This window comes from Hirundo rustica, chromosome 6, assembly GCF_015227805.2.
Source record: "Hirundo rustica isolate bHirRus1 chromosome 6, bHirRus1.pri.v3, whole genome shotgun sequence".
NCBI lineage: Eukaryota > Metazoa > Chordata > Aves > Passeriformes > Hirundinidae > Hirundo > Hirundo rustica.
In genome coordinates this window covers 5103911-5128881 of record NC_053455.1, presented here as the reverse complement: position 1 = coordinate 5128881, position 24971 = coordinate 5103911, and the positions used below count along the sequence as shown (strand labels likewise).

At 48.6% G+C, this 24971-nt stretch overlaps 3 protein-coding genes across 3 annotated transcripts; 2 read left to right on the top strand and 1 right to left on the bottom strand.

The window, feature by feature from the left end:
• Positions 1 to 5834: 5834 nt before the first annotated feature.
• JKAMP (JNK1/MAPK8 associated membrane protein) lies at positions 5835 to 12647 on the bottom strand. Its single transcript, XM_040068626.2, has 7 exons — positions 12566 to 12647; positions 12326 to 12417; positions 11583 to 11737; positions 9877 to 10083; positions 8995 to 9176; positions 7841 to 7917; positions 5835 to 7534 (listed from the first exon to the last, which is right to left on the bottom strand). Exons 1-7 carry the CDS (start codon positions 12576 to 12578, stop codon positions 7316 to 7318), a joined length of 945 nt encoding a protein of 314 aa, XP_039924560.1. The 5' UTR covers positions 12579 to 12647; the 3' UTR covers positions 5835 to 7315.
• A 203-nt stretch (positions 12648 to 12850) lies between these two features.
• Positions 12851 to 16034, top strand: L3HYPDH (trans-L-3-hydroxyproline dehydratase). The gene is made up of 5 exons (XM_040067769.1): positions 12851 to 13388; positions 13656 to 13825; positions 14108 to 14230; positions 15081 to 15218; positions 15545 to 16034. Exons 1-5 carry the CDS (start codon positions 12851 to 12853, stop codon positions 15668 to 15670), a joined length of 1095 nt encoding a protein of 364 aa, XP_039923703.1. The 3' UTR covers positions 15671 to 16034.
• A 1467-nt stretch (positions 16035 to 17501) lies between these two features.
• GPR135 (G protein-coupled receptor 135) lies at positions 17502 to 19628 on the top strand. The gene has a single exon (XM_040068230.1). It carries the CDS (start codon positions 17502 to 17504, stop codon positions 18765 to 18767), a length of 1266 nt encoding a protein of 421 aa, XP_039924164.1. The 3' UTR covers positions 18768 to 19628.
• The last annotated feature ends 5343 nt before the right edge of the window (positions 19629 to 24971 follow it).

The following is a 24971-nucleotide window of genomic DNA, read 5'->3' as shown; positions in this document are numbered from 1 at the left end:
CTGTTATCAAAGGACTGCCCTTTCCTTTTGTGTCCTGAACAGAACTAGGTGTAAAAAGCAATTGTAACTATTTCTTTTCACTCAGTAACACACTGGTAATGCTTTCTCAGTTTTTAACTTTTCCTACTTTTCTTTATTTCATCCTATTTTGATGAAACGACTGAAGTTGGTTCCTTTTCTCCTCCATTTTTCTTTCAGTATTTCTTCCACTTGCCCCCCACTATTTTCACCTGCAAAATGCCTCAGTCTGTATGCTGTGCAATGGAGATGATGTGTGTGAGGGGAAAAAATTCCTTTCTAGGAACCATGTCAGGATCAAGCTCATTCTTCTCTGTTTGGAGCATTAAAGTGGTGCAAAATATCAAAGTAGATCACAGAAACAAGACTCAGCTCACCTTTCCCTGCCTTTCTCACATACCTGTTTCTGCCAAGGGAGCCATTTCATCTGTTCTACATATTTTACTCTTTTTTTTTTTTTTTCTTTTTTTAATACTGATTTTTCTGCTACAGTCCTTTATATATAAAAAAAAAACCCAAAACAATTTAAAGCCTGTGAGAATATCCAAACATCTACACTTTTGAGTTTATCTGATGTTTCTAGTCTTTGATCACAGGAGTGGATACGACAGGTTTGCCCAACTTCAGAGTCTCAGGGAGAACAAAAACAGGGAGTGCAGCACTTGACATTGAGAGTCCTGTGTTGCTTCTCATCCTGGGCCCAGCTTCATTCCTTTGTTGGCCTTTATTTCCTGGGTGTCATCTTGTCCCTCTGTTCTCCAGGGCTCCCAGCCTGCATGGATTGTTCCTGCCCTCCCTTTCTGTGCTTTTACCTACTGCAGCAAAACAGAAGGGATGTATTTTTCCACTGAAAAGTCATTCATTTAACTTGTGACTTGTGTTTCTTTGGCCTTATCCAAGATGAGATTCCACCATGCTCAGAGATGTACATACACCAAAATTAGATAGATATAGATATAGATATAGATATAGATATAGATATAGATATAAATTTTTTTTTCTTTTTTTTTTTGGCCAGAGCTATTCGTGATTATGTTTAAATGCTCATCAGGAATGGGTGAGTGAAGCTCAGAGCAGCTTCAGATCCCAAAATAGCCCCGCTGGGTGAGGCTCAGGGCTGGTCCTACCAGGATCCTGTCTTCTGCAGTGATCAATAGTCCTCCTTGGAGAAGTAATGCAAGAACAGTCAAATATAGAATGACCCTTCTCCTGTATCATCTCCATGACAAATGGAGTGTCAGGAACTTCTCTGGGTGAGGATGATATCTGCATTTTAATAGCTTTTGATGGAGTTTTATGCCGTGCTGGATCTTCAGTGCAATATTCTCCTATCATTGATTGATTCTTTTAGCTCACTTATGCATTTATCCTCCCTAATAACTTACATAATTTATTTAATAAGGACACGAATTCTCTTGCTTTAAACCCACTGTCTCAAAAGTTTATTGGCATCTTGTGTTATGAGAAACAGTAACTCATCTCCTCAACCCCTCCAGCAAAGGGGTGTGTGATTTTTACACACCTTTACTCTATGTCCCTTCAACTGCCTCTTTTTCAGGCTGAGCAAAAACAGCTGGAAAAATCACCCTAGATAATTTTTACCCACGTTTTACTGACTGAATTGAATAATGATTCCTGTTAGTTTGCAGGAGGTCTGGCCTGGAATTCATACTGGAATTAATCTTGGTTTGTTTTTTTTCCTGAAGGACTCAGGTGATAGGATAGAGCAAATGCTTATCGTATCTGCAGATGACAAATATGATAGGAGTGGGAGCACCCTCTGCAGGGCAGAAGTAGAAATCAAGAATTATTTTAGCAAGCCAGAAAATTAATTCAAGGGAAAAAAAATGTTCATAATAATTATTTTTTTCTAAATCCGTATTTTCTCATTTAGGTAAAAACAGTTGTTTGTGCAAATCCATCATGAGGGAGGTATTTAAGCAGGGATAAACAGAATTAAAGCTGAAAAGTTGAACATAAATCAGCAAAGATTTGCAGCAATGAAAAAGGCAGCGGTCTGACCAGTGGGTGTGAAAAGGTGGCCTGGAAAATTTAATGTTCTAACCTGTAGCTTTGGTATAGGGCAGACCTGGAATTTACAGGAGGATGCAGATTTTTTTGAGACTGAAGAGGAATTCAGTAAAGATGACGAAAAAAAAGTTGAAGAAATGTGCAACTTTTCCATTTAGAACAGGTAAATCTAAGAGAAGGCATGATGGGCACTGTCAAATAAATTAAAATTCCTAGCAAAGCAATAAGCTTTTCTCCTTGCCCACTTTTTCAGACGAATAACTGAGGACAGAACAGATTTAACATAAGCAGAAGCCCCTTAAAAAGCACTGACAGCACACAGAGGAAGCCCCTGGAATCAAACTGGAATCAGTTGTCTGAATTTTGCAGAGCCAGAGTATTTCTGCCACCAGGGTTTTTAAGGACAAACCAAACATCTGTCAGGGGTACTTAGGTCTAATTGATTCTGCTGTACAGCAGAGATGGACTAAGATGACCTTTTGAGATTGCTTTCAGCATTCTTTCTTCTACTGTAAAAAGAAGAAGAATTAAACCTAAGCAGGCTAACTTTGGAAGAAACCCAGAGAGAAACAAAAGAGAAGTATACAAAAATTAAAAAAAAAAAAAAATAAAATAAAATGAAGGGAGACCAGTGAAGCCAATCAGTTACTGCTAGACCCTGCTTTTCTTCATAACAGCGTTAAGTCTGATGTTCAAGTCTTTACACTGCCTGAAAACCCTTTCTCTGCTTGGCAGAAAAGAGAGATGAAGTTTGGAAGGAAACCAAGAGGAGGATCCGAGATCAAGGCACCTGCCTGAGGCACAATCAATATCGTGTGTCTGGTGCTTTCAGCCAGGGATTGTAGGAAAAGGCTTCCCTGGCACAGGAGGGGGGCTGGGATGCAGGTGAGGCGTGGAGCACGCCTGTGAAATGTGGAATTTCCACTCTGAAATTGTTCTGCACATCTCACAAGCCCTTGGCTGTCAGCTCTGTCTGATCACATCTCACTGGAAACCGAGGTTTCTCTCAAGGTGGAATTGAGCTGGGTAGAGCTGATCCAACTTTATTGAGTCAACACAACTTCGTGGGAGCAAAGGAGGAGGAATTTCCCTGCTTGAGCACGACCTGTGCTGCCCTGGCTGCTCTCCCCCGTTTTATTTGGTGCCACAGACGCGAGGGGCTTGAGCTGATTTTGGTAACTCCTAAAATTTGTCCAAGGGGGTGAAATGGTTGATGTTGTGTTGGAGTCCAGGGCATTCCTTTGGTTGCCCTGGAGGATCAGAGACCTGGGCAGGGGGGTCTGGGACCCCAGCCCAGAGCCCAGGGCTCAGAGAGACACTGGATTTGATTTCAGTCCATGGGACAGAGAGGCTTCTTGCACTGCAGGAAGCATTGCAGGCCACAAGAGTGTGAAAAATAGTAGTTTAGTATATCACAGGGTGAAAAAACAGTGGGTTTGGGATTTTTGGCATTGAAGTGAATGGGGCAAGATGGAGAATTTGGGGCGTTGTCTCCTTCTTCTTCCTTCTTGTTCCCTCACTCCATTTCTGCAGTGATGTTGGCACAAAGTAGTTAGTGAGGATTGGGTCAGAGTAAAGATGACCTTTTTAGTAATAGTGATAGACATTGGTAAGAAATAGTAAACAAGAAATACGTAGCAATTAGTATAAAAGATAAGGACAACCCAGCTCGGGGGGAGACGTGGGAAGTCCGAGCCGCAGCAAACATCTTGTTGGACTAAGAAAATTGTAAGATAAGAACTAATAAACGAAGTATGCAACCTTGAAAAATCTAAACCTGAAGACTCCATCTCTTCCTTTGGTTTGGCACAGAGCTTTGCAGAGGGCAAAAAAAGACTCTAAAACCACCTGAATGCTGGGGAATTTCAACTCCTGCAAAAGGAGCCCCTGACAATGTTGTTAAAAGAAAAACTGCCTTTTTAATGTCAGAGGAATACATTAACTTTTGTATTTCCATAAGCTAAAGCTCATTTTAATCTCTCTAGAAATAGTGAAACTCTTTGGAAAATATTTAGAAAACTCTGGTAATATTCAGTTGTAATTATTTTTTTCATAGAGCAATAATAAAAGAAGATATTTTTGCAGCAAACTCAAGCCAGCAATAGGCAAAAGCCTGAATGACGTGATAGTGCTTCATGGTAACATGTTAATAACTACCTCAAAACAAAAAAAAAAGGACTTTTTTTTTCTTTCTAAGATGATATTTTTAAGAATGTCTTTCAGTCTTTTTTTTTTTTTTTTTTTTTTTGGCACAGCAATCTACCCCATTTTAACTTCTAACTCTATTGTAAATCTTCTGAAGGGATGGTCAGAGGAGATCTTTATTCAAAAAATGAACTTAAATTTTCTGGTGTACTGGTTTGCATAAATCCATTTCACTTACCATGTAAGAGACAAAATTGCATTTTGCAAATAAGGCACTGCCATCTTTGAAGTCATATGAGGCAAATTATTAAATCTGTGTTTTCCTGGAATGTATAAAATCTTGGCTATAAAAACCTTTTTTTCTGATATTATTCCTTTTGTTGATTTGATACTCAAGCTTTTTTTAAAATCTGTACCTCATAATGTTCTTGCTGTTCTCATTCAATTCATCAGCCTTGTAATATTTTTCCAATTGGGTGTGGCACTAATTTTTAACAGGAATTCAAATGAATTATCAAGTAAGTTTTTTTCACCAGTTATCCTGTCAGAAAAGCAAACTTTAGGGTTTTTTTTTTTTAATGCAAGGATTGAGTATTTGAAAAAGTTCCTGCAGAGCTACAGGTCTGGTGGCCAGTCAAGCTGGGAAAACATAAGCAAAACAAGTTTCTTAACATTTTGTGAGGGTTTTTTTTCATTTTAAGGAAAAAATTACTCTGTGTCACTGCATGAATTTCTGGAAAATGAGTGGGGAATACTGAACACAGTGCAAATCAGTAATGAGAGGAAAAGATCAGTGGTTTATATAGCAGGCTACAATACAAGCTGGAAGCACTGGATACTCTGGTTGTCAAAGAATCCTGAATGGCTGATCACTGTGAGATACACTGTACTTTTTTTATTTTTCCACACTTTTTTTCCTTCTGAATCCCACAATATATTAATTCTTAGCTGGTTTCATTAGGCACTGCAGCGATGGAACGAGGGGGAATGGCTTCAAACTGAAAGAGAGGAGGTTTAGATTGGATTAAGGTTAGGAATGAATTCTTCCCTTTGAGGGTGGTGAGGGTGGCACAGGGTGCCCAGAGAAGCTGTGGATGCCCCCCTCCCTGGCAGTGTTCCAGGCCAGGCTGGATGGAGCTTGGAGCAACCTGGGATAGTGGAAGGTGTCCCTGCCCATGGCAGGGGCTTGGAACTGGATGGTTTTTTTAGTCCCTTTCAATCCAAACTGTTCTGTGATTCTCTGAATCTGTAAAACACAAGCAGTGTGTTCAATCCTCCTGCTGCAGGTTGAGGACATTTCTTGGAAAAACCAGAAATGCTTTAAGGCGTTCCTTAATCATCCTTAACTTCCACTTCCTGAAGAGCTGTGCTAATAGCAGTGAGGGGGCTGTAAAACAGTCTGAGCATCAGTGATCTCCCCAGAACTGTGTGTTTATTTTCCCACAAAGGATAAATAAAACTAACAGACCCCAGCTCCTGCAGCTTGTGGCTGGGTGGTTATCGCTGCAGGACTACGTGGTTAATTAATGTCTATGTTCTTTAGAATTTTCATGTGAGCAATTTGTACTGCTGTTTCTGTGGCTGCCATTTTACATATATATATATATACACACACACAAAATTCTCTAATGTTACTGAGAGAAGATGATAAATTACTTTATTAATTTGTATTTCACATTCCAGGTTTCAGCACTGCAGCCCAGCAGAAAGGTCGGTGGTTGGGGTGCCAGGCAAGGTCCATGGGGTGCACTGCCTTCCTATAAACTTTGTTTTTCATAGAATCCCTCATTCTGCTTTCAAAATCATCACAGCTTTCCAGACCTAGCAAAATATGTACTCTTTACCTGGGACTTGTTACTTTTCTTTTTAAAGACAAGATCTAGCACAACATTTAAATGAAATACACATAGTCCACACAGAAATATACATGAAAGAGTAAAGTCCTTAGATGGGGTATTTTAACACGAATTTTAATGCCATACTTTCAGAACTCTCCTCTAGATCACTGTGTCTCCAAATTAGACACTGTACACAGCAGTAGAGACAGTGTTTGATTGAAGAAGATCAGTTACTTCCTTAATCCCTAAATAAAACCTCGCCTCTCCATGCAAGGGTGAGTTTGTTTGCACACAAATTTAGGTGCAGTGAACCTGTCAAGTGGCATTTCACATTAAAATAATAAAACCACATAAAGCTATGAGGGTGTGTCGGATGTGACAAAAATAAACCTGTGGAGGAGAGTGACAGCTCGAGGCAGCCTGGCTGAGGTGACACCTTTCAAAGCCTCTGAGCTGCTGGCAGACTCTGTCCTTGGCAGTGTTGGCAGGTATAGAATGAGAAAAGCATTATTATCACAGACATATAGAAATATGCACTGTTACAGCCAATGATCCATGTAATTTGAGAGGATCTTCTTACTCTTGGTTCTGGTTTTGGCCTTTCAAGTTTTGGTGACCAATACAAACCCAACTACCAAGAAAAGAAAATCTTTAACCTGATCTATTTAATGCTCTCCAAGAAGGTCTCCATAATTGAAGAACACAGAGTATAAACTCTACCTTACAGAGAATTTTACAGCACATTTCTTCTCCTTTTACAGTGCATTTCTTCTCCAGCAGTCAGGCTCAAACATCATGAGGAATCATGCCCATGTTTTATCTTTTGATGTTAGGAAGAAGGCAGTCTGTTTCCACTGGTGGGGGATAGAAGCTAGAGTATGTGATCAAAAAAATCAAGTTCTCTGGTATATTCAAGCTCTATTTTTTGTTTTTTTTTTAAATTAAAGTCTATTGAAAACCAGGCTCTATTGTTTTATTCAAATACCGTGTTAGGAAATGAACAATATAGAAGCAAACCATTGTACTTAGGATGTGTCACAAGCTTTTTATACAGATTCACAGTGATAAATACATAAAAAGACATTGCTTTTGATCTATACCAGATACTTAGGATGAATAAAAAGTGCAGCTTTTTAATATTATACAGTCTCCCCCAGAGGTGCTTCACCAGAAGTCTGGCACACAAACAACTTCTTTATGAAAACAGAAGTTTCCAAAGCGTGACAAGCACTAAAATTGCTTCATCCAGACCACTGGGACAGAGTTGTTGGCACAGGCTCCTTTCAGTGTCCATTCCCGCCTTCGGAGAGGATGCGTGAGGGCTCTGTGTACTTTGCTGTCATCAAGTAGAAGAGAGCAGGGGCAGGTACCAAGGCAAGCAAAGGCAGGTCCTGCTCAAGCTTATCCAGTTTGGAAATGGAGATGATTCCATAGGCATGAAGTAACCAGTGGCTGAAGAGGACAACGAGCCTTTTCTTCCTCACGAGCAGATCCTTGAAAAACTTGCAAAATAAACACAACATCCTGTTAGCATCCAGCCTGTTACCCAGCACCTGGAATTTAAGAGGTGTGACACAAAAAACCATGTGAAGCCTCCTGGGTTTGAGCCCTTCCAGCACACCCAGTGTCTCAGTGCACCATCTGAGGGAATTCTCACACGAGACTCCTCCAGCCAAGAGGGGAAGGGATAAAGGAAGAGGCTTAAATGTAAAATACACCACTGAGAAAAGGCAAGAGACAAAGTGGTCTGTGCTCACTCAAGTCTTTTTTACTCTTTGAGTTTTAACACAGGAAACATGTTTACCCACCTCCACTTCAGAAGCAGACATGTACACAGCCAGTGTAACCAAGGAGAGCACCAGGATGATGTATGGGAAGGCATAATCTAAAGGCAAACACGCAACACGTTAACAGGCAAAAAATGGCACAGCTTATCCTTCAGCAGTGAGTTTTCCCACAGGTGTGAAGCAAACTGAGCTCCCCTGGCTGCCTCTTAGCATGGCACCACACAAGCACAGCAGTGAGGGTCAGCCAAGCACAACCCTTCAGCTGCTCCCCCTGAGGTTTTCTGCTGTTTCTCAGTGGAGTTATTCAACACTTACAGCACAAATTGAAACAGGCACCTAATGAGGAGGAAAGTAGTCAGGCTGAGTGGAGATTTTGTGGCACCTCTCCAAATGTGACAAGAACGCTGGAAGCTAAACCAAAAATAGCCAATCTCCCCAAATTTACACTGAAATCCATCTCCGAAATCAGACAAACTCTGCCTTAGCAAAAAGTGGCTCTAGCTCACTCTGACGTACTTTCCTCTCACACCCCTTCTATTCATTTTTTGGGAAATGGACAGTCTCTAGCAACACTGGCTGAGGCAAAGCAGTGTTGGTCAGGAGCCTTGTTACCCTGGTTTTTCTGAGTTTTTTTATAGCCTTTTGATTTTTCATAAAATGGAGTCAGATCTTTTTAGTTACTGTACAATATTAAAAGCAGTTCTACCTTTTTCCCACATATGTAACATAAACAAATCCTTTGTTTTTCATTCTCTGTCCTTTGTTTGCATATTTCTAACCTGAAAACAATTGTAACTGACAGTTGGGCTAGCCACTTGGCTGAAAGGTGAAAAAACCCCAGAAGCCAATCTTCTGCTAGACCCACAAATGTATAAAAAGTAAGAAACAAAACAAAGAGGCTCTCCCTCCGCCCTGTCTCAGCCTTGAGCTGGACAGAGGAACCTCTGCTCTGCGACACCTCTTGTCTGCATGTGGCTGCTTTGTGTGTCGTGGTCACAGAGCCTGGTGAGGACAGAGCTCCGAACAAGCAACCCTTTCAGGTGAAACTCCTCAAAATAACCCCAAACAATATCCTTATCCCCAAAACAAAAAGTGTCCCTTCCTTCCCTCCCTTAAGTCTTTTCTCAGTGTGCATTTATAGGTGCGTTCAGGAGTGTTTTTAGGAGAGAACTCACAGAGGAGGCCTCCTCCCACGGCCTGCAGCACGGTGAGGATGGGGAAGAAGTAGAGCGCTGCATAAATGCTTTTAAATCGGTCAGACCTTCCCAAACCACAGGCAATCTTCTTAACCAGGAGAGGCCGAAGCAGCATCATCAGCACGAGACAGAAGGCATAATAGATAAACACGATGGTGTACCTGGAGGAAAAAAAAAAATCCTTAAAATGTGCAGTTTTCTCATGGAGATTTGGGTCACAACCAAGGAATTTGGGGTTAGTGAACTCTAATTTGGGGAGTGAACTTTAAAGACTTTATAGGCAAAAGGTGTAAACACAGAATGATGGGGTCACTTTTCCTTAGGGGAAACAGTCAAGATGCTTCCTTTCCAAGAAAAGGAAAGCAAAATGAAAAAAGAGAAGTTTTAAGCTACCTAGTGACAAGATGAGAGGACACAGTCTCAAGCTGCACATGGGGAGGTTCAAGTTGGACAATCAGGAGGGATTTCTTCACAGAAAGGGTGATCAGACACTGGAATGGGCTGCCCAGGGAGGTGATGGAGTCACCATCCCTGGAGATGTTTAAGGGAAGACTAGCATTGGCACTCAGTGGTGTTGGGTCATAGCTTGGACTCAATGCTCCCAAAGGTCTTTTCCAACTAAACTGATTGTGTGATAGCCTGGGCTATGCCACTTTCTTTGACTACTCAGGAAGTCATTAAGTGTTGCTAAACCCGTGTAAAACAGCTCAACGCACAAAAGATTCAGGGGACTGATTGATTGTCACTGATCCCAGCTCTACCTGGACACCTCTGGCAGCTTCGAGGAGAGGCAGGGACGAAACAGAACCCCAGCTGTACAAAGGGCAGGGGCAGGCAGGAGCACGAACCCTTCACACTCACAGGGGGTACACGGCCTCGTGGGTGCAGTGCACCGTGGTGATGTAGTCGGGGCTGGGGTTGTAGAGCATCGTGTACCAGTCCGAGAGCTTCTTCACCCTGCAGGAGCGGATGCGCAGGGAGCCCACGGGGTCGCTGAGCAGCAGCGTCACCACGGCTGCCACGCTGCACTCCAGCAGCGCCGTCACGTGCTGCAGCAGCGCGCTGGAGCTGCGGGACAACACACACCGTCACTGCCACGCTGCCAGGGATGCCTGGAGCTTTAGCCTCTGAAGGGGGGAAATGATGCCTTCAGTTTTAGCTTTCATGCTTTTCAGGTTCTGTGCTGCCCAGGGGTGCAGCTCTGAGCTCACATTCAGTGTCACTCAGATCTCGGCACAGAGCAGGGAGACAAAACAAATCCTTTTCCTGCTGAAAACCAAGGACAGCTTTCAGGCCCAGAAGCATAAACAACTGGGCTGAAGAGAGAATCGAGAAGGATGGGACCTCATCATCTGAAGCTGTAATTGGACAATTAACCCCAATATGAAAACGGACCAAAATTATAAAATGTGAGACCTTGTGACCGTTTGTCCATTTTGTGACCATTTTAAGTCCATCTTGGGTGTAGCCCTGGCCAGGCTCTGATCCTGCCCAAGGTGTTCCCTTAAAGGCCTCTTAATAAATATCTACTTTATTCTCCAGCCCTTTCCAATCTCTGTTGCAGGTCAGCCTTCCCAAGGCAGCACCAGCTCCTGGCAAACCCCAACACCCACTGGAAAGAGGAGGCCTGGGCAGGGGAGGGCAGAGCCTTCTGCAGTTAAAATCCACTCATGTGGAAACTCTTTGACAGATGATTTAACGTGTAAAAAAATAAAGAGCAGTAACACACCACACATCTCAGAAGGGGTGACATTGCCACCTGTGATATAAGCAGAATTTCCAAAGCTGCAAGTCCTCAGTGAAGATGGTAAATATTTATATATTAAACATTCCCAGCCCCCTGTCTTTTCATAGAATCACAGAATGATTTGGGATAGAAGGGACTTTATCCAGTTCCAACCCCCTGCCATGGACAGGGACAGTTCAGTACACTCCAGAGCCATCAACCACTTCTTAAAAAACTCCAGTCTCAACACCTAATGACCACATGCAGCTGTGGATTTAAAGCTCTTTTACTTCTCCGATGTAAAGGCCACAGCAGCTCTGCTATCAAGACCCAAACCCAGAATACATACTCCTAAAGAGAAAACTCAAACCCATCCTCTCATTGCACTTGTGCAGCCCTGGTGACACTGACCCAGGAGAGAGGGGATGACACAACCTGCTGCATCTGTCTGCTGGGAAACCAAATCCAGCCCAAACTGCCAGATGCACTGTGCACCACCACATTAAAGAGGTACAGACCATGTCCTGGGGGCAGTGACTGGAAAGGGTGTCCTACAGGACGCTTACATTTGTAAATAAACCCTCCTACAGCTGCTCTAAACTTCTCTGCAACCATATCAGCTCAATCAACAAGGATGGATGGGGCTCTGAGCAATGTGGTCTACTGGAAGGTGTCCCCACCCAAGAGAGAGAATTGGAACTGGATGATCTTTAAGGTTCCCCCAAACCAGTCCAGGATTCTAAGAACTGCTGGACAGCTCAGTTCAGCATCTCAGATTGATCACTTGTGGACAAAATATTTCCAGTTTTAAACAGCCCATCTAGAGAAAGGGTACACAAACCTCTTCTTCCCAGAATACCACTCAATAAAGAACCAGTGTAAAACCAGGGGCAACATGGCCATGAAGCCGAGGTACAGCCAGTCATAGCGGTCTGGAGATCCCACACATTCCCGGCAGATTTTGTTGTCATCGGTTCTTTGGCCTCTAGGACACACCTACAGAGAGCAGAGGTTGTATTGAGAACCCCACCACCAACAGCAAATCACTGCAGTTAATGGAAAAACAGCTTGAAGCCATATGGGGCAGACAGATCAGATTTTTAAAGAGCTGAAACAATAACCCCAGTAATTTCTCAACTTACATTTGCTCTCTCTGGCTCTTTTTTTTTTAATATAAATAAAGATGGAGCACGATTAAAAGCCTTCATGCAAGCCTCCATTTTCCTCTCCTGCTGTCACACCACTCCCTTTCATCTCAGCTCCCTCACCAGGCTGCTCACAAGCACCGTCCCCCAGTTTCTTGCTTCCCTTTCATCCCACCTTTCCCGGATCTCGCTCTCCCTTTAGCACTCCAATAAAACCGGCGTGCACGGTGACTTTTTTCAGCACAGCTCTCCACAACCATCCCGTTCCGTTCCAGCTTTTCCAGCCCCTCCAGACAGCTGGGGTTCAGCTCCGATCCTCCAGCACCTCCTTGGGGAAGTGTGTCGGTGCAGCTCCTGTCGGGGTTGGGGCCGGGGCCGGACCGCCGCTCCCGGGGGGACCCGCTTGAGCCATGCCGCACCGGCCGAGCCTCGCACTTACCCCGCAGTCCCCGTAGGTCTCCACGGAGCCGTTCACCGACAGCACGGTCCTGCCGCAGTACAGCCCGAGGCAGGCGGGCTGGATGTCCACAGCTGCGGGGAGAGGCGGGCCGCGTTACCGGGAGAGGAACCAAACGCCAGTCCCGGCCTCCTCCAGCCGCTGACAACACCCTCAACCCCATCCACCCCCCCCACCCTCACTGCCAGCCCCGTCCCGGTGCCCCATCCCGGCCCGTCCTACCGGCGCGGAACATCGCGGTAACCCGGCAACCGCGGCCCCGGCACTTCCGCCGCGGCACTTCCGCTTCCGCCGCGGGTCGGCTCCTCCCGGGACCGCGGGAACACGCGGGGGGCGGTGCCGATGGGGCGTGGTTGCCGCTGTGGGCGTGGTTATGGGCGGGAGTTCAACTGGATGGGCGTGGCCTGGGCGTGGCCGCAGGCCGGGGAAGCCCGAAAGGGGCGCGGTCTCTCGTTCGTGGGCGTGGCCTGCCGTGGGTGCGGCCGTCGCGGTGCCGGTGCGGGCGCGATGGCGGCGCTGGGCGGCGGTGACGGCGGCGGAGCGGGACGGGCGCTGCCGCCGCACTCGCCCTCGGGCGCGGTGCTGCAGACGGTGGAGATGCACACTGGCGGCGAGCCGCTGCGCATCATCCCGCGGCTGGAGTCGGCGGAGCGGGCGGCGGCGGCGGGGCTGTCGCTGCTGTCGCTGCGGCGGGAGCTGGCGGCCGGGCAGGACCACGTGCGGCGGGCGCTGATGCACGAGCCGCGCGGCCACGCCGGCATGTACGGGGCCGTGGTGGTGCGCGGCGGGGCGGCCGCGGACGGAGCGCACCTGGCGGCTCTGTTCCTGCACTGCGCCGGCTACAGCGCCATGTGCGGCCACGCCGTGATCGCCCTCGGCCGCTTCGCCCTCGACTACGGGCTGGTGCCGGAGCCCACCCGGCCCGAGACCGCCGTCCGCCTGCGCTGCCCCTGCGGGCCCGTCACCGCCTTCGTGCCCTGGGACGGCCGCCGCAGCGGCAACCCCGTGCGCTTCCACAGCGTGCCCGCCTTCGCCGCCGCCACCGGTGGGGACCGCTGGGTGCTCTGGGGAGGGTGGTGGTGGCCGTGCCGGCGTTGGGGGCTGGTGGCATGGCCGAGGGGCCACTGGCGATTATGTCCCTAGTTCCACTGTTCTTCGGAGGACAGCAGGGATGCTATAAGGTGCCATAGGAGTACTCGGGTTATCATCCCTGTCCACTGCCCTCGCGTGCAGCTGGGTTCCTTCGCTCTGTATGCAAGCCCATGGCTCAGCACGGTTTTGCCTTCTCTCTTTCTTCCCTTTCTGTGCTCAGACTTGGCCATTGATGTCCCTGGCCATGGGAAGGTGGTGGTTGACATTGGCTACGGTGGCACTTTCTATGCCTTCCTCAGTGCTGAGCAGCTGGGCCTTGATGTGTGCTCTTCAAAGACCAGAGACCTTGTCAGTGCAGCGAGTGCAGTGACAGAAGCGGTGAAGAAGCAGGTATGGATGAGCACTGTGGTATCCCAGCATGTTCCTTTGGGGTGACTGCACCACTCTGAGATGCTCAGGATGGTGGGAGAGTCCCATCCTCCTGGCCCCATGGTGAATTTCAATCCTTACAAGCACGTGAGAAGCAGCCTTCCTGCTTCTCTCTTTGTTACCTGCCAAGCAGAGGTGGAAACACAGCAATGTGGCCTTGTCCTCTCTGGTCTCTCACAGAAGCTGCACTGCACACATTGCTGCTGTTGTGTGCATCTGTGACCCTCTCTGTGCTGTTCCCAGTTCAAGCTTCATCACCCTGAGAGTGAAGACCTGGCTTTCCTCTACGGCACCATACTGACAGACGGGAAGGATGCCTTTAGCGAGGAGCCCACCACCAACATCTGTGTGTTTGCAGATGAACAGGTACGGGCTCTTCTCAGGCACAAGAGGCACCACAATTGTCCCTTCGTCCCTTAGATCCACTGCAAAGAAGAGAGACTGTTCTGATTCTTAGTTTGGGCAGTGATTGCTTGTGCTGCTGTCATGTCTCTGGAGAGCCGAGTGTCGATGCACGTGTTCTGGTTTTGCTTCTAATAGCAGAAATACTTCTGCACACCTTTAGATGGTGTGCATTCTAGAAAGGTTCATACCCAAAACCTGTTGATGCGAATTTTCTGCGGGTTCAGGGGCTGAGACAGGATCCCAGCATAGTTCATGTCCTTAAAGTCCTTATCCAAGGAACATCTGCAGGAGAGAAATGGGCTGTTAAAATTCTGTTCTTGTCAGGTAAGGTATCACATAAATGGCAGGGGAAGTTTTGGACTTCCCAACAGTGAGGAGTGTGGAGCACTGGGACAGGTCACCTGAGAAGCTGGCCAGCACTGGGTTTTTGGAGATTTTAAAAACCAGGCTGGCCAGGAGCCCCCTCAGCAGAAGGAGAACCAGTCTTGCCTTGAAGTGTGAGAATGGGGCAGGTGGCCTCAGCCCCTCTCATTCCTATTGAGATGATGCTGGGAAGATTTCAAGTGCTCCTAAATAGCCTCAGTGTTTATTAGATCATCCATCCCTAACTGTGCCAAAGCCCATCACAGAAGCACCCCAAACCTGCTTCTTTTTCCTTCTCATTTATGATGTGTCTGGATTCTTTACAAAACCCTGTGTTGGAGGGGTTTCCCCTGAGTGCAGTGTAAAGGTGGCAGAGAGAACTAAGGGGAGCAATCTCATGTTGTATTAAACCCCAAAATCTAGAGCTGGTTCATCTCTTCTGCTGTAGGTTGACCGAAGTCCGACCGGTTCGGGGGTGACAGCTCGCATTGCCTTGCAGTACCATAAGGGACTCATCCAGCTGGACCAGACCAGAACCTTCCGGAGCAGCACCACAGGCTCCTTGTTCACTGGGAAGGCAGTGAAGGCAAGTGGCTTGTGCTGGACTTTCCCCCTGCCTCCAGGGCTGCTGGAAATGTGCTCAGTGGGGCACTGAGCCTTTCTGTGCCTGGGGAAGGCTGTAGGGAAGGAGGGAGGTGCCTGGGGGTCTTGCCCTCCCACAAACCTGGCATTTGAAGGGTTTTAGCACCTTGTTGTGTTGCGTGGCTGCTGCACGGTTTGGGATGTACCAGGGCAGGGCAGAGCGCTTGGGGAGGGGTGTCTGCATTAATGCCAGGCAGCACTGGAATTCTGTGGGGTTGGGAGAGTGGAGAACCTTCTGTTGCCTCTATCCTCATCCCAATCCCTCTGCAGGAAGCCAAGTTTGGGAACTACAACGCTGTCATTGTGGAAGTCTCAGGAGAAGCCTTTTACACTGGGACAGCCACCTTCACTGTGGAAGAAGAGGACCCACTGAAACACGGCTTCTTCTTCAAGTGACCCGAGCCACGGGTGGTGGCAAGGTCTCACTGATGGTGCTGTGCTTCTCCTGACCATGAATTTCTGTTTTGCTTCTCCACACGTTGCAACAGGAACAGCCTTGGGTGGTGTGACAGCATTTGTCACATTTCAGGGTAACAGGCTTGTTGGCCTGTTGTGATTAGCATATTGAGTGCGCTGTGATTAGCATATACAAACTGCTCCGGGAAGCTGTAGAATTTTTCTTCTTTTCCTTTTTCTTCCCAGTAATTCACAGAAAATGAGGCTGATCTTGGAGAGCTGCCTTCAAATTTATGTGCCTTCTCTATGTCTGCAAATAATGAACTTCAAAATTAGATTTCTATTAAATGCCAGCTGAAAACTCCACCATTTTCCTTGTTTTCATTCCCAGAGCTCATTTGCTGGGTCCTGCTGAATATGTCATGACTCTGAGTTTGAATTGCTTGCTCTTCTTGTCTCCTGCTCAGCCAGCTGTGCTATTCTGTCTCATGCCCCAGCTTCCCTGCTCAGTCTGTCCAGACAACCCCTTCCTCACTCATTTCTCCCATCCCAGGGCTGGATGCAGGTATTTGATCAGAATTTCCTGTGTTCCTGTTGTTTCCATGCTGTGCTGCTCCCCTGAGCCTTCCTCTCTTGCTTATCTTGGATCCCTGGCTGCAAATACCCTGTTGTTAACTTTCAACAGGAGCAGCTGTATTTGAAGGTCTGAGCCATTATGACCTTTGACTGCTAATTATTTACTGATTTTGTCCCAGTCCAGGGGCAGCTTGTGCAGCAGAGTGCAGTCAGTGCTAGATTTGCCTCCAGGGAAAAACCAAGCATTTGCAGTGGCAGGAGCAGAGCTTCAGACCTCTGGTGGCCTGTCGCTTCCACTGTGTCTCAGGACAAAATGGTGCTTGTTAAGCGAAGGCACTCATGGAAGGAACTGGCACTTGTTAAAATGAGACTTGAAAATGAGAATGATCATCTCACGGAAGCTCATGCAGCAGAAGGGAGAAAGTCATACTGGTGAACTTGAAGAAGGTTGGCACAGAAAAGCCTGGGAGGAATTTCTTCTGTCAGCTTGAAAATAACTTTGTAGCAGGAGGAAATAAAAATCCCCCGATTTATGCAACTGCTGTTCTGCCAATAGAGGTTTTTTAGGGTGGTGTCTGGGCTCTGGCTCCCAGCTTTCCTGGAACCCCCTTCTAAGTCCAGGAGAACAAGTGATACGCACATCCTCCGTGCTTACAGGAGCACACTCGTCCTTGTGTTTTCATCTTCTGAGCATCTTCTTTCTGATCAGCCCCCCAGCCCAGCTCCTGGGAAAGACTTAGGACAGCAAGTCACGAAGCCCAGCACAGGATGTTTGGAGTTTTTTCAGGCATTAATTGGGATGCAGCCTTCATTACCTTCATTCTTTACCCCCATCCCTAAGAAATTCCTCAGGTAGGGACAGACAGCTATAGCATGGATGAGAGTGAGGAGAAAGGGTCCTGATCCCTAATCCTACAACTGATGATCCTTCAAGCTGGGGCGGTGGTCCCGGCCTCCACCCGAGTGTCTGCGGGCAGCTGGTCCTTCGCGATGGGCTGCGGAGCTGTGCGGGGAGAGGAGCTGCCGGGGGAGCACATCTGTGGGGACCCATCGCCGACTCCGGCACGGGGATGACGCCGGTGCGGGGCTCGGTTCCTCGGCCCCACTGCTCGTCCGCAGGGGCTCCGCTCCGCCGCCCCCGGGTCCGGCCGGGCCGGGCCGGGCCGGTTCCCCGGGCAACGGCGGCCGAGCGACGTCAGCAGCCGGGAGCGGCGGGGCCGTGCAGCCGCGGCGGGGCCGGGCCACGAGGCTGCGCATGGAGCCGGCGGCGGCCGTGCCGGGAAACCTCTCCCGCGGCGGCGGCGGCAACGAGAGCGGCGGGGCGGCGGCGGCGGGCGCGGCGGGCTGGTCGGCGGCGGCGCTGGCCTCGCAAGCGGCCGCGCTGCTGCTCATCTTCGCCCTGTCGGCGCTGGGCAACGGGGCGGTGGTGCTGGTGATCGCCCGGCACCGGCAGCTCCGCACGGTCACCAACGCCTTCGTGCTGTCGCTGTCGCTGTCGGAGCTGCTGGGCGCCCTGCTCTGCCTGCCGCTGGCCTTCCTCAGCCTGCTCAGCCGCCCGCCCGGCGCTTGGCTCTTCGGGCAGCGCCTGTGCCTGGCCAGCGCCGCCCTCCACGCCGGGCTGGGCATCGCCGCCACGCTCACCATGGCCCTGCTCTCTTTCGACCGCTACTGTGCCATCGTGCGGCAGCCCCGGCACAAGATGGGCCGGCGCCGCGCCGCGCAGCTGCTGGCCGCGGTCTGGCTGGCCGCCCTGGCGCTGGCCGGGCCCTGGTACGGGCTGGCGGGCGAGGGGCGGCGCGAAGCCCGTCCCGGCGCCTACCGCTGCGTCTACGTGCTGCCCTGGGGCTCCTCGCGGCTCGGGCCGCCCTACGGCGCCGCCCTCATCGTGCTCTGCTACCTGCTGCCCTTCGCCGTCATGTGCTTCTGCCACTTCAACATCTGCCGCGCCGTGCGCCTGGCCGAGAGCCGTGTGCGGCCGCTCAGCACCTACGGGCACCTGCTGCGCGCCTACGGGGAGATGCGCACGGCCACCACCGTCCTCATCATGATCGTCTCCATCATCTGCTGCTGGGGGCCCTACTGCGTCCTGGGGCTGGCCGCGGCCGCCGGCCGCCTGCCCTTCTCGCCCACCATGGACGCCGTGGCCAGCGGGATGGCCTGGGCCAACGGCGCCATCAACCCGCTCATCTACGCCGCCCGTAACCCCAACATCTCGGTGCTGCTGCGGCGCAGCCGGGAGGGTGGCTACAGGACTAGGAACAACGTGGTGGCCTACCTGTCGGTGCCGGGCCGCCAGCCGGAGCCCCGGAGCCGGGCTGAGCGCGTCCGGGAACGCTACATCAATCGGCACAGCGGCCCTCCGGGCAGCGCCCTGTCCTCCTCCAGCCCGGCCAGCGGGGGAGAGGTGGCCATGTGGGCCTGCAAGACTCCCGCCGTGCTCTTCTGTCGGGATGGGCAGCCGGACACCATCTCTGAGGCCACCCTGAAGGCCAAAGCGGGCGCCATCGACACCAGCCTCTGAAGGGATGGGGGCCGGGATGGAGGCATCTGGTCCCGGGGCCGTCTCCTTGAAGAAAGTCCCTGGTGCTCGGAGCCCTGTGCAGCCAGATTACCAGGAAACTGTGATGGGACTGTGTTTCTTCTCCGCTGTGTGAGCTCTGGTTTGGTGGCAGCGAGCATCAGGAGCTCCACAGGGAAGGGAAATCCTCTTTCCTCCTCAGCAGGCCCGATGCATCGGTGACAGCCACCGAGCCCAGCCAACGCAAGAACTCAGCTGCAGGAACGGGACAGTGTTTGCTCCGGACCTGCAGAAAGTGCCACTGTGAAGCTCAGAGGCTGACACACCAAAGCTGACTGAATGACTGTGTGAGCTGTTTGTTAAGTGCCAAAAAAGCAATTGAAAGCTGTGCACTGGCAGCTGGAAGCCACTCTGAAAACACCACACTGTGAAAACCGCATTATGGCAGAAAAGTGTCGCTTTTACCCGTTACGTGTGGAAGTGCCAACGGTCATAAAGTCACAGACTGTAGGACAGGCTGAAAAAGTGATCTATTTATATATTTTTTTTAAATTTAAACTCTGAAGCATAACAAGAAAAGTAATTGTGAGAGAGAAGATGTATGATACTGGGAGAGAAGGAAAGGAAGGGCATACTCAGGTGTTGGAATTTCAGCAGCCTTTTCTCTTTTTTTGCAGGTACAGTCAAAACACTATGAATATGGGAAACATGAGTTCCTCAGACAGACTGAAAAGGGTGTGGGCGTAAACTGTGGTGTGCACAAGATGTGTGTTTTCTTTTAGAGCTCATCCGAAGTGTCTCACATCTCCAAAGGTTTTGCTGTAATTAGAGGAGCTGTGTGAGAGAAGTGTCTGAAAGGAGAGGTAAAGCAATACCACGTGCTCCCTGTGTGCTCTGCAGCATGTGAAAATGTGTATGTGCACAGAACAGATACTGTTGTATTGATGGCAGCAATCCATTGGAATACAATATTTAAAAACCAGCTGTTTACTGTTTAAAAAAAAAAAAAAAAAAAGTGGAAAATAACACCATGGAAGTGCGATGGCACAGCATAAATTTGAATGAATTTATCAGTGTAATCTTTTTTTCCGAGGGTCCAAAGCCTTAAATTAGTATTTGGAATCGGAAATTAAGATTTGGCCTTTGTTTGTCTTAACTTTGAGTTAAGTGTGAGACAGTATTTTTCCTTGTACAGGCTTTAAAAATACAGTGTTTCAGTTTTACCGGATTTTTCTGCTGTTTGTGACTCAAGTGAACACAGTATCATTATTTTGTAAGTGAGACAAGAAATAAATTGTCTTTTATGCAGGAAATGAAAGTGTCTCAGCCCGGCATCATTTTCAGGCCAGCCTTGGGAAGGGAACTCCTGTAAAAAATTGCCAGATGAATGATAGTGGAGAGACCTAATTGTGAAATTCTAATGCAGCTGGTCTCCATGCTGTAAGCATTGCTGTAACTTTCTTCTCTGATGCTCCTGAAGCCCACGAGCAAAAGAACTGACCCTTGACTACTCAGCACTGCTAATTTGCCCTTCAGCTACTGGATTTTGCAGGTTGGGCAGTGTGTTCTTGCTGTTTCAGAAAGAAGCTGTGCAGAAAGGAGCCATTTGACAGCGAGTGAACACGAGTGGCCTGTTGGAAGGGCAGGACATGAATTCCTGGCACACCTGCCCTTCCACAGCAATCTGTGGCTAAGTGTAGATGGAAAGGGGTGGTTGTGAATGATGAGATTGGGTTTAACTCTCACCTGGGTAGCTGCAGGTGGTAACAAGGAGATTGCTGGGGGATAATTGGCTCTGGTCCCTTCTGTCCCACCACCCCTGCTTACTCAGGCACTGAACAACCACTGATTCCCTCTTTTTTCATACTGGTTTCCTTTTCTACTGATTGGGTGTCCTGACCAGTGTCCCACAGGCCAGGGGAGCATCTCTGTGGCAGTCAGTTATGGCAAGGGAAGGACTGGGGATGTCAGGACTGGAGGAGCTGCCCTGGAAGTGACACAGCTCTCTAGGAAAGTGGTGGTGAAGCTGCTGTAACACAGGTTTCAACATATTTTTAACAAGCTCAGGCTGGTGCATGTTAGTCTTGCATGTGAGGAATTGAACAAGGGCAGCTGGCTGTGGTCTTGGAGGCATCACAAACTGGCACATTTCTGTGAAAAGCTAACTCGGGCTGTAGCAAGGGGAGATTCTTGATCTGATCCTTTTTGACATGGACCTGCTGCAGCTCCAGTAGAGAGCCAGCTCATGTTTTAAAGCCGTGCCTGGCCTGTGCTCCTCATAATCACAGAATCATAGGATCATTTCAGTTGAAAAAGGCCTCCTGGGTCATCAAGTCCCAGCACTGCGAAATCTACCACTAGCCCATGTCCCTAAGTGCCACATCTACACATCTTTTAAATGCCTCCAGGGATTGTGACTTTACCGCTTCTCTGGGCAGGCTGTTCCCGGGTTTGGCAACATTTTCTGTAAAGATTTTCCCTGATATCCAATTTAAATCTCTTGTGGTATGACTTGAGGCATTTTCATCTGGTCCTGTTATTTGTTACCTGGGAGAGGAGACCAGCCCCATCTGGCTAGAACGCCTTTCAGGTAGTTGTAGAGAGGTCCCTTCCAAACCTCTTTTCTCCTGGCTAAACACTCCCTCAGCCACTCCTCATATCACAGCACTGTTGAACAAGTCAGGTACACAGGTCTCTACACCCATGTTTTTAAAAGTATGTTTTAAAAAAATCCAACCAATTGGTCTTAAATAAACCATAAACTGCAGCGAAAGACACACACAAACCAAAGGCTGCAGGCTGCCTGAAAAACAGTGCTTGAAATGCTGCTGTGTCCCAGCTCTGCTGGAGGTTGCTGCCTCCCACCCAGCACCAAAGTGGGTGAGAAGGTCTGTCCCTGCACCTCACAATGGCTCCATGTGTTCATCAGGGAGAAGTAAACCAGTGGATTAAGCCACTGTTCTACTCTAGCTCTGAAAACTCTGCTGGTGGTTGCAGCTGCTTGTTCTTGGGTGAGAAGACATTGCAGCAGGTGTCTCCTGGCCAAGCCACTATGGGACATCACCCCCACATCTCCCACATGCCCGTGCTGGTGTCACCCCACTTGGAGATCCCCCTTCTTTGGGCTGGAAAACTCAGAAGGCAGGAAGACACTGATATTTTGGATGCTACAAAACTGGCTCTGAGGCTCCAACCCTCCAGCCTCTTTCCTTTTTCCACCTTTAAGAAGAGCTTGGACAAAGCAAATTGCACAAATATTATTTGCTCAAAGGACATATTTTAGCACAGTAAAAATCATGTGGGTTATTCTGTGCAGGACATTCAGCTTAAGAGAAAGAGGAGTTCAAGTGATTTTCAGGGCAGTTCAGCCCTGGATACCGGAAACAACTTCAGTCAAAGACAAATTAAAAATGAGTCTTTGGGCTCTTTAGTCTCTTGATTTTCCAACATAATTAAACCCTCAGTTTAAGAGCACCTTACTATTTGGCAATGATGGCATGCCACCGACTGAACTAATGCATTATATCTTAGAAGGAAAACATTAAGTCTTGATGAATGACAAGCATTTTAGAATACTGCTCCAACTGCATGCAGTGGTAGTTTTCCTGCTGATTTAATCATCAGATTCATTCAAGTAGTTATTTTCCACTCCCTTCCTAATCTGTGGATGAAGCCTCCGTTCAAAGCAAATGCTGTGTGCATGACTTACGAACTGTGAACAATTAGCAGTCCAATTAGCAGTATTTATAAGTGACAGCCAGATGGGCTGTAAGAGCTGCCATCCATCACCAGAGCGGGGAGAGCTCAGGAGTACGAAACACCCCCCTGCTGCCTCTCTTTCAGCACTGGTGTTGATTCCTGTATCCAGCAGATGCCAGCAGAGATCTAAGCAGCCAGCTCAGCTGTCCCGGTGGTGATCCTGAGAAAATCCTCTTTCTGTTAATGAGATCAACCACTGCCCTCAGAGCTGCTGCCTCCCAAATGCGAGCACTCGGGGCAGGGGTTGTGACTGATGCCCAAAGAGCACCTCACCAAAACCCAGTTTGGAACACAGATTCAACACGTGCTGCTCTTTGGGAAGTTTGTTGTACAGGCTGAGATGAATAATTTGGAAAGCACATCAGAAAAGTGGTGTTTTGTGCATGAAGGCTAGAGCTGCAAACCTGCAGCGTGGAGGGCTGGTGAGATCAGTCCTGGTGCTGGCTCAGTGCTTTGTTCAGCAGCACAGCTGCCTCTGCACTCTGGATGCTCTTGTATTTTCACATGGTGACTCCGATTATTAATAATAAATGGGTGCACATCCAGATCTGCTTGCAAAGCGTTATAGAGCCACAAAGAAAGTGCTCGAAAGAAAAGGTCCCGAGTCCTCCAGGAGGAATAACCCACAATAAGATCCAGTCTTGGGGGGCCTCCTGCCCGACTGCACAGTGCTGCTTTGCTGCTGCAAGCCTTGGGCTTGCCATGACCAGTGGGGTGAGTCCCAGTGGCTTCAATGGGGTGAGTCCCAGTGGCTTCACTGGGGCTGACGGTGAGAGGACAAGGCCAGTCCTTCTCCTATAGCATGGCCAGCCCTCCTGCTGGTCCCAGTTTGCAGAGGAGTGATGGGTTTTCAATGCCATGCTTCTGGCAGACCACTACCTGACTCCTGAAGTATCACCACAGCCAAAGAGCTTGAGCAACAGCTCAGTGTTTCTGGGTATTTTTTTTTTTTTTTCCTAGAAAATCACCACTGCAAGAAGCAGGAGGAAAAGTGACGTGGAGAGAGACGGACTGTGAGTCCCTCTCAGTGGCATGAAATGGATGAGTCACAGGGGAAATCAAAGTGAAAGAGGCAGAAACCTCAGGGCACAACACCAAGGCCTGCACTAATCTGTCTGGGGAGCTGGGCTGATCTCAGCCAGGAAGACCCCAGAGGCTGTGACAGAAGGAAATGTAGCAAGGGGGGCTGTTTGCTGAGCCTGTTTGTACTGGGTGGCAGAGCACACCAATGTGCCCACAGGCTCCTGGGGTGATCATAAGAGATGAGAAGGATCCAGCTGTGATTCAGCCGAGGAAGTAAATTCACCCTGAAGGAATTGCTTATTTGTGTTATTTCTTGGCCTGCTGGCGCTGAGCTCCTCCAGGTTCGACTGGTTTCACAAAGGCAAGCACTGCCAGAAGCCCACAAAACCAACTGGGGAGCAATTTCCGAGTTCTTGGGATCCTTCATTTTATACATCCATTATTCTCACCTTTATTTTTAGTCTTATCTCTTGCATAGTTCAGAAGCTAAGAGAGCATGGAAAGGTAATCATAAAGGTAACAAAGTTTTTTTAAAAGCTTTGTTTAGATCAGAGCATTGTGCCTTTGCTCAGGGGCCTTTCATTATGTGCACTGAAGAGTTAAAGGTGTTTGCAAACTGCAGTGCTCCACACATTTGCTTTCCCTTCAGACACGGGGAAGCAGCTTCTCCTTGCCACCATAAAGAAAAGCAGAAGGATGCAGCTGAGATGACTTTAGGGAAATCACTTAGGAAAATTATATTCCTCAGTTCCTGGGGTGAGATTGGGAATGGAAATGGTGCTGATCAGCCTTGCACATCTGGAGCAACACCCATGTTTCTCCCAGGGGCCAGAGCAAGTCTGGCTGAAGGCAGCAGGGATATCTCCTCCTGCTTCTGCCAGCAGCTCTGATGCAGAGGCTTAAACACTTTGGGTTAAACACTTGGGGGCTTGGCCAGAGGGATTCACTGTGGGATTCACACTCAGAGCAGGTGAAAATTGTTCCCATGTTTGGGCTGTTCACGGACACCAGGCTGGCTCCTATGTGAGATTATGGAAAACACCACGCTGGCCCAGTGCACCCCACTGCATCAGAGAGCAGCTGGGAGGATGCTGGTGCTTCAAAACCCCTCTGGATGGGCCCCACAAATTAACACACACCCCCAGGGCTCACTTACCCTCAGGGTAGATGTGGACAAAATCAGCAAAATTAATTTCTCTGAAATTCATCTCGCCCTCCCAGCAACTCCCTCACGACCCCTTAAATGTAATTTGCTTACCTGATTTAGCAACATACTCTGAACTAATCTCAGCATCAGGGATAAAAAATGCTCTGAGTAACCAGGTCACTTATTTTTTTTTTTTCCAGTGGAATCTGATGTGCTGCAGCACTTGTGCCTGATCTGTGCCTGTGGCTTCTGTGCTCAGTCTGGTGCATTTTACAGAA

Coding starts and splice junctions, on each gene's coding strand:
- JKAMP (XM_040068626.2), bottom strand. Junction 7,918..8,994: donor CGTGGGAGGAGGCCTCCTCT/GTGAGTTCTCTC, acceptor GTTTGCCTTTAG/ATTATGCCTTCCCATACATC. Junction 7,535..7,840: donor TGTCTGCTTCTGAAGTGGAG/GTGGGTAAACAT, acceptor TTATTTTGCAAG/TTTTTCAAGGATCTGCTCGT.
- L3HYPDH (XM_040067769.1), top strand. CDS start 12,851: ATGGCGGCGCTGGGCGGCGGTGACGGCGGCGGAGCGGGACGGGCGCTG. Junction 14,231..15,080: donor GTGTGTTTGCAGATGAACAG/GTACGGGCTCTT, acceptor CTTCTGCTGTAG/GTTGACCGAAGTCCGACCGG. Junction 15,219..15,544: donor TCACTGGGAAGGCAGTGAAG/GCAAGTGGCTTG, acceptor ATCCCTCTGCAG/GAAGCCAAGTTTGGGAACTA.
- GPR135 (XM_040068230.1), top strand. CDS start 17,502: ATGGAGCCGGCGGCGGCCGTGCCGGGAAACCTCTCCCGCGGCGGCGGC.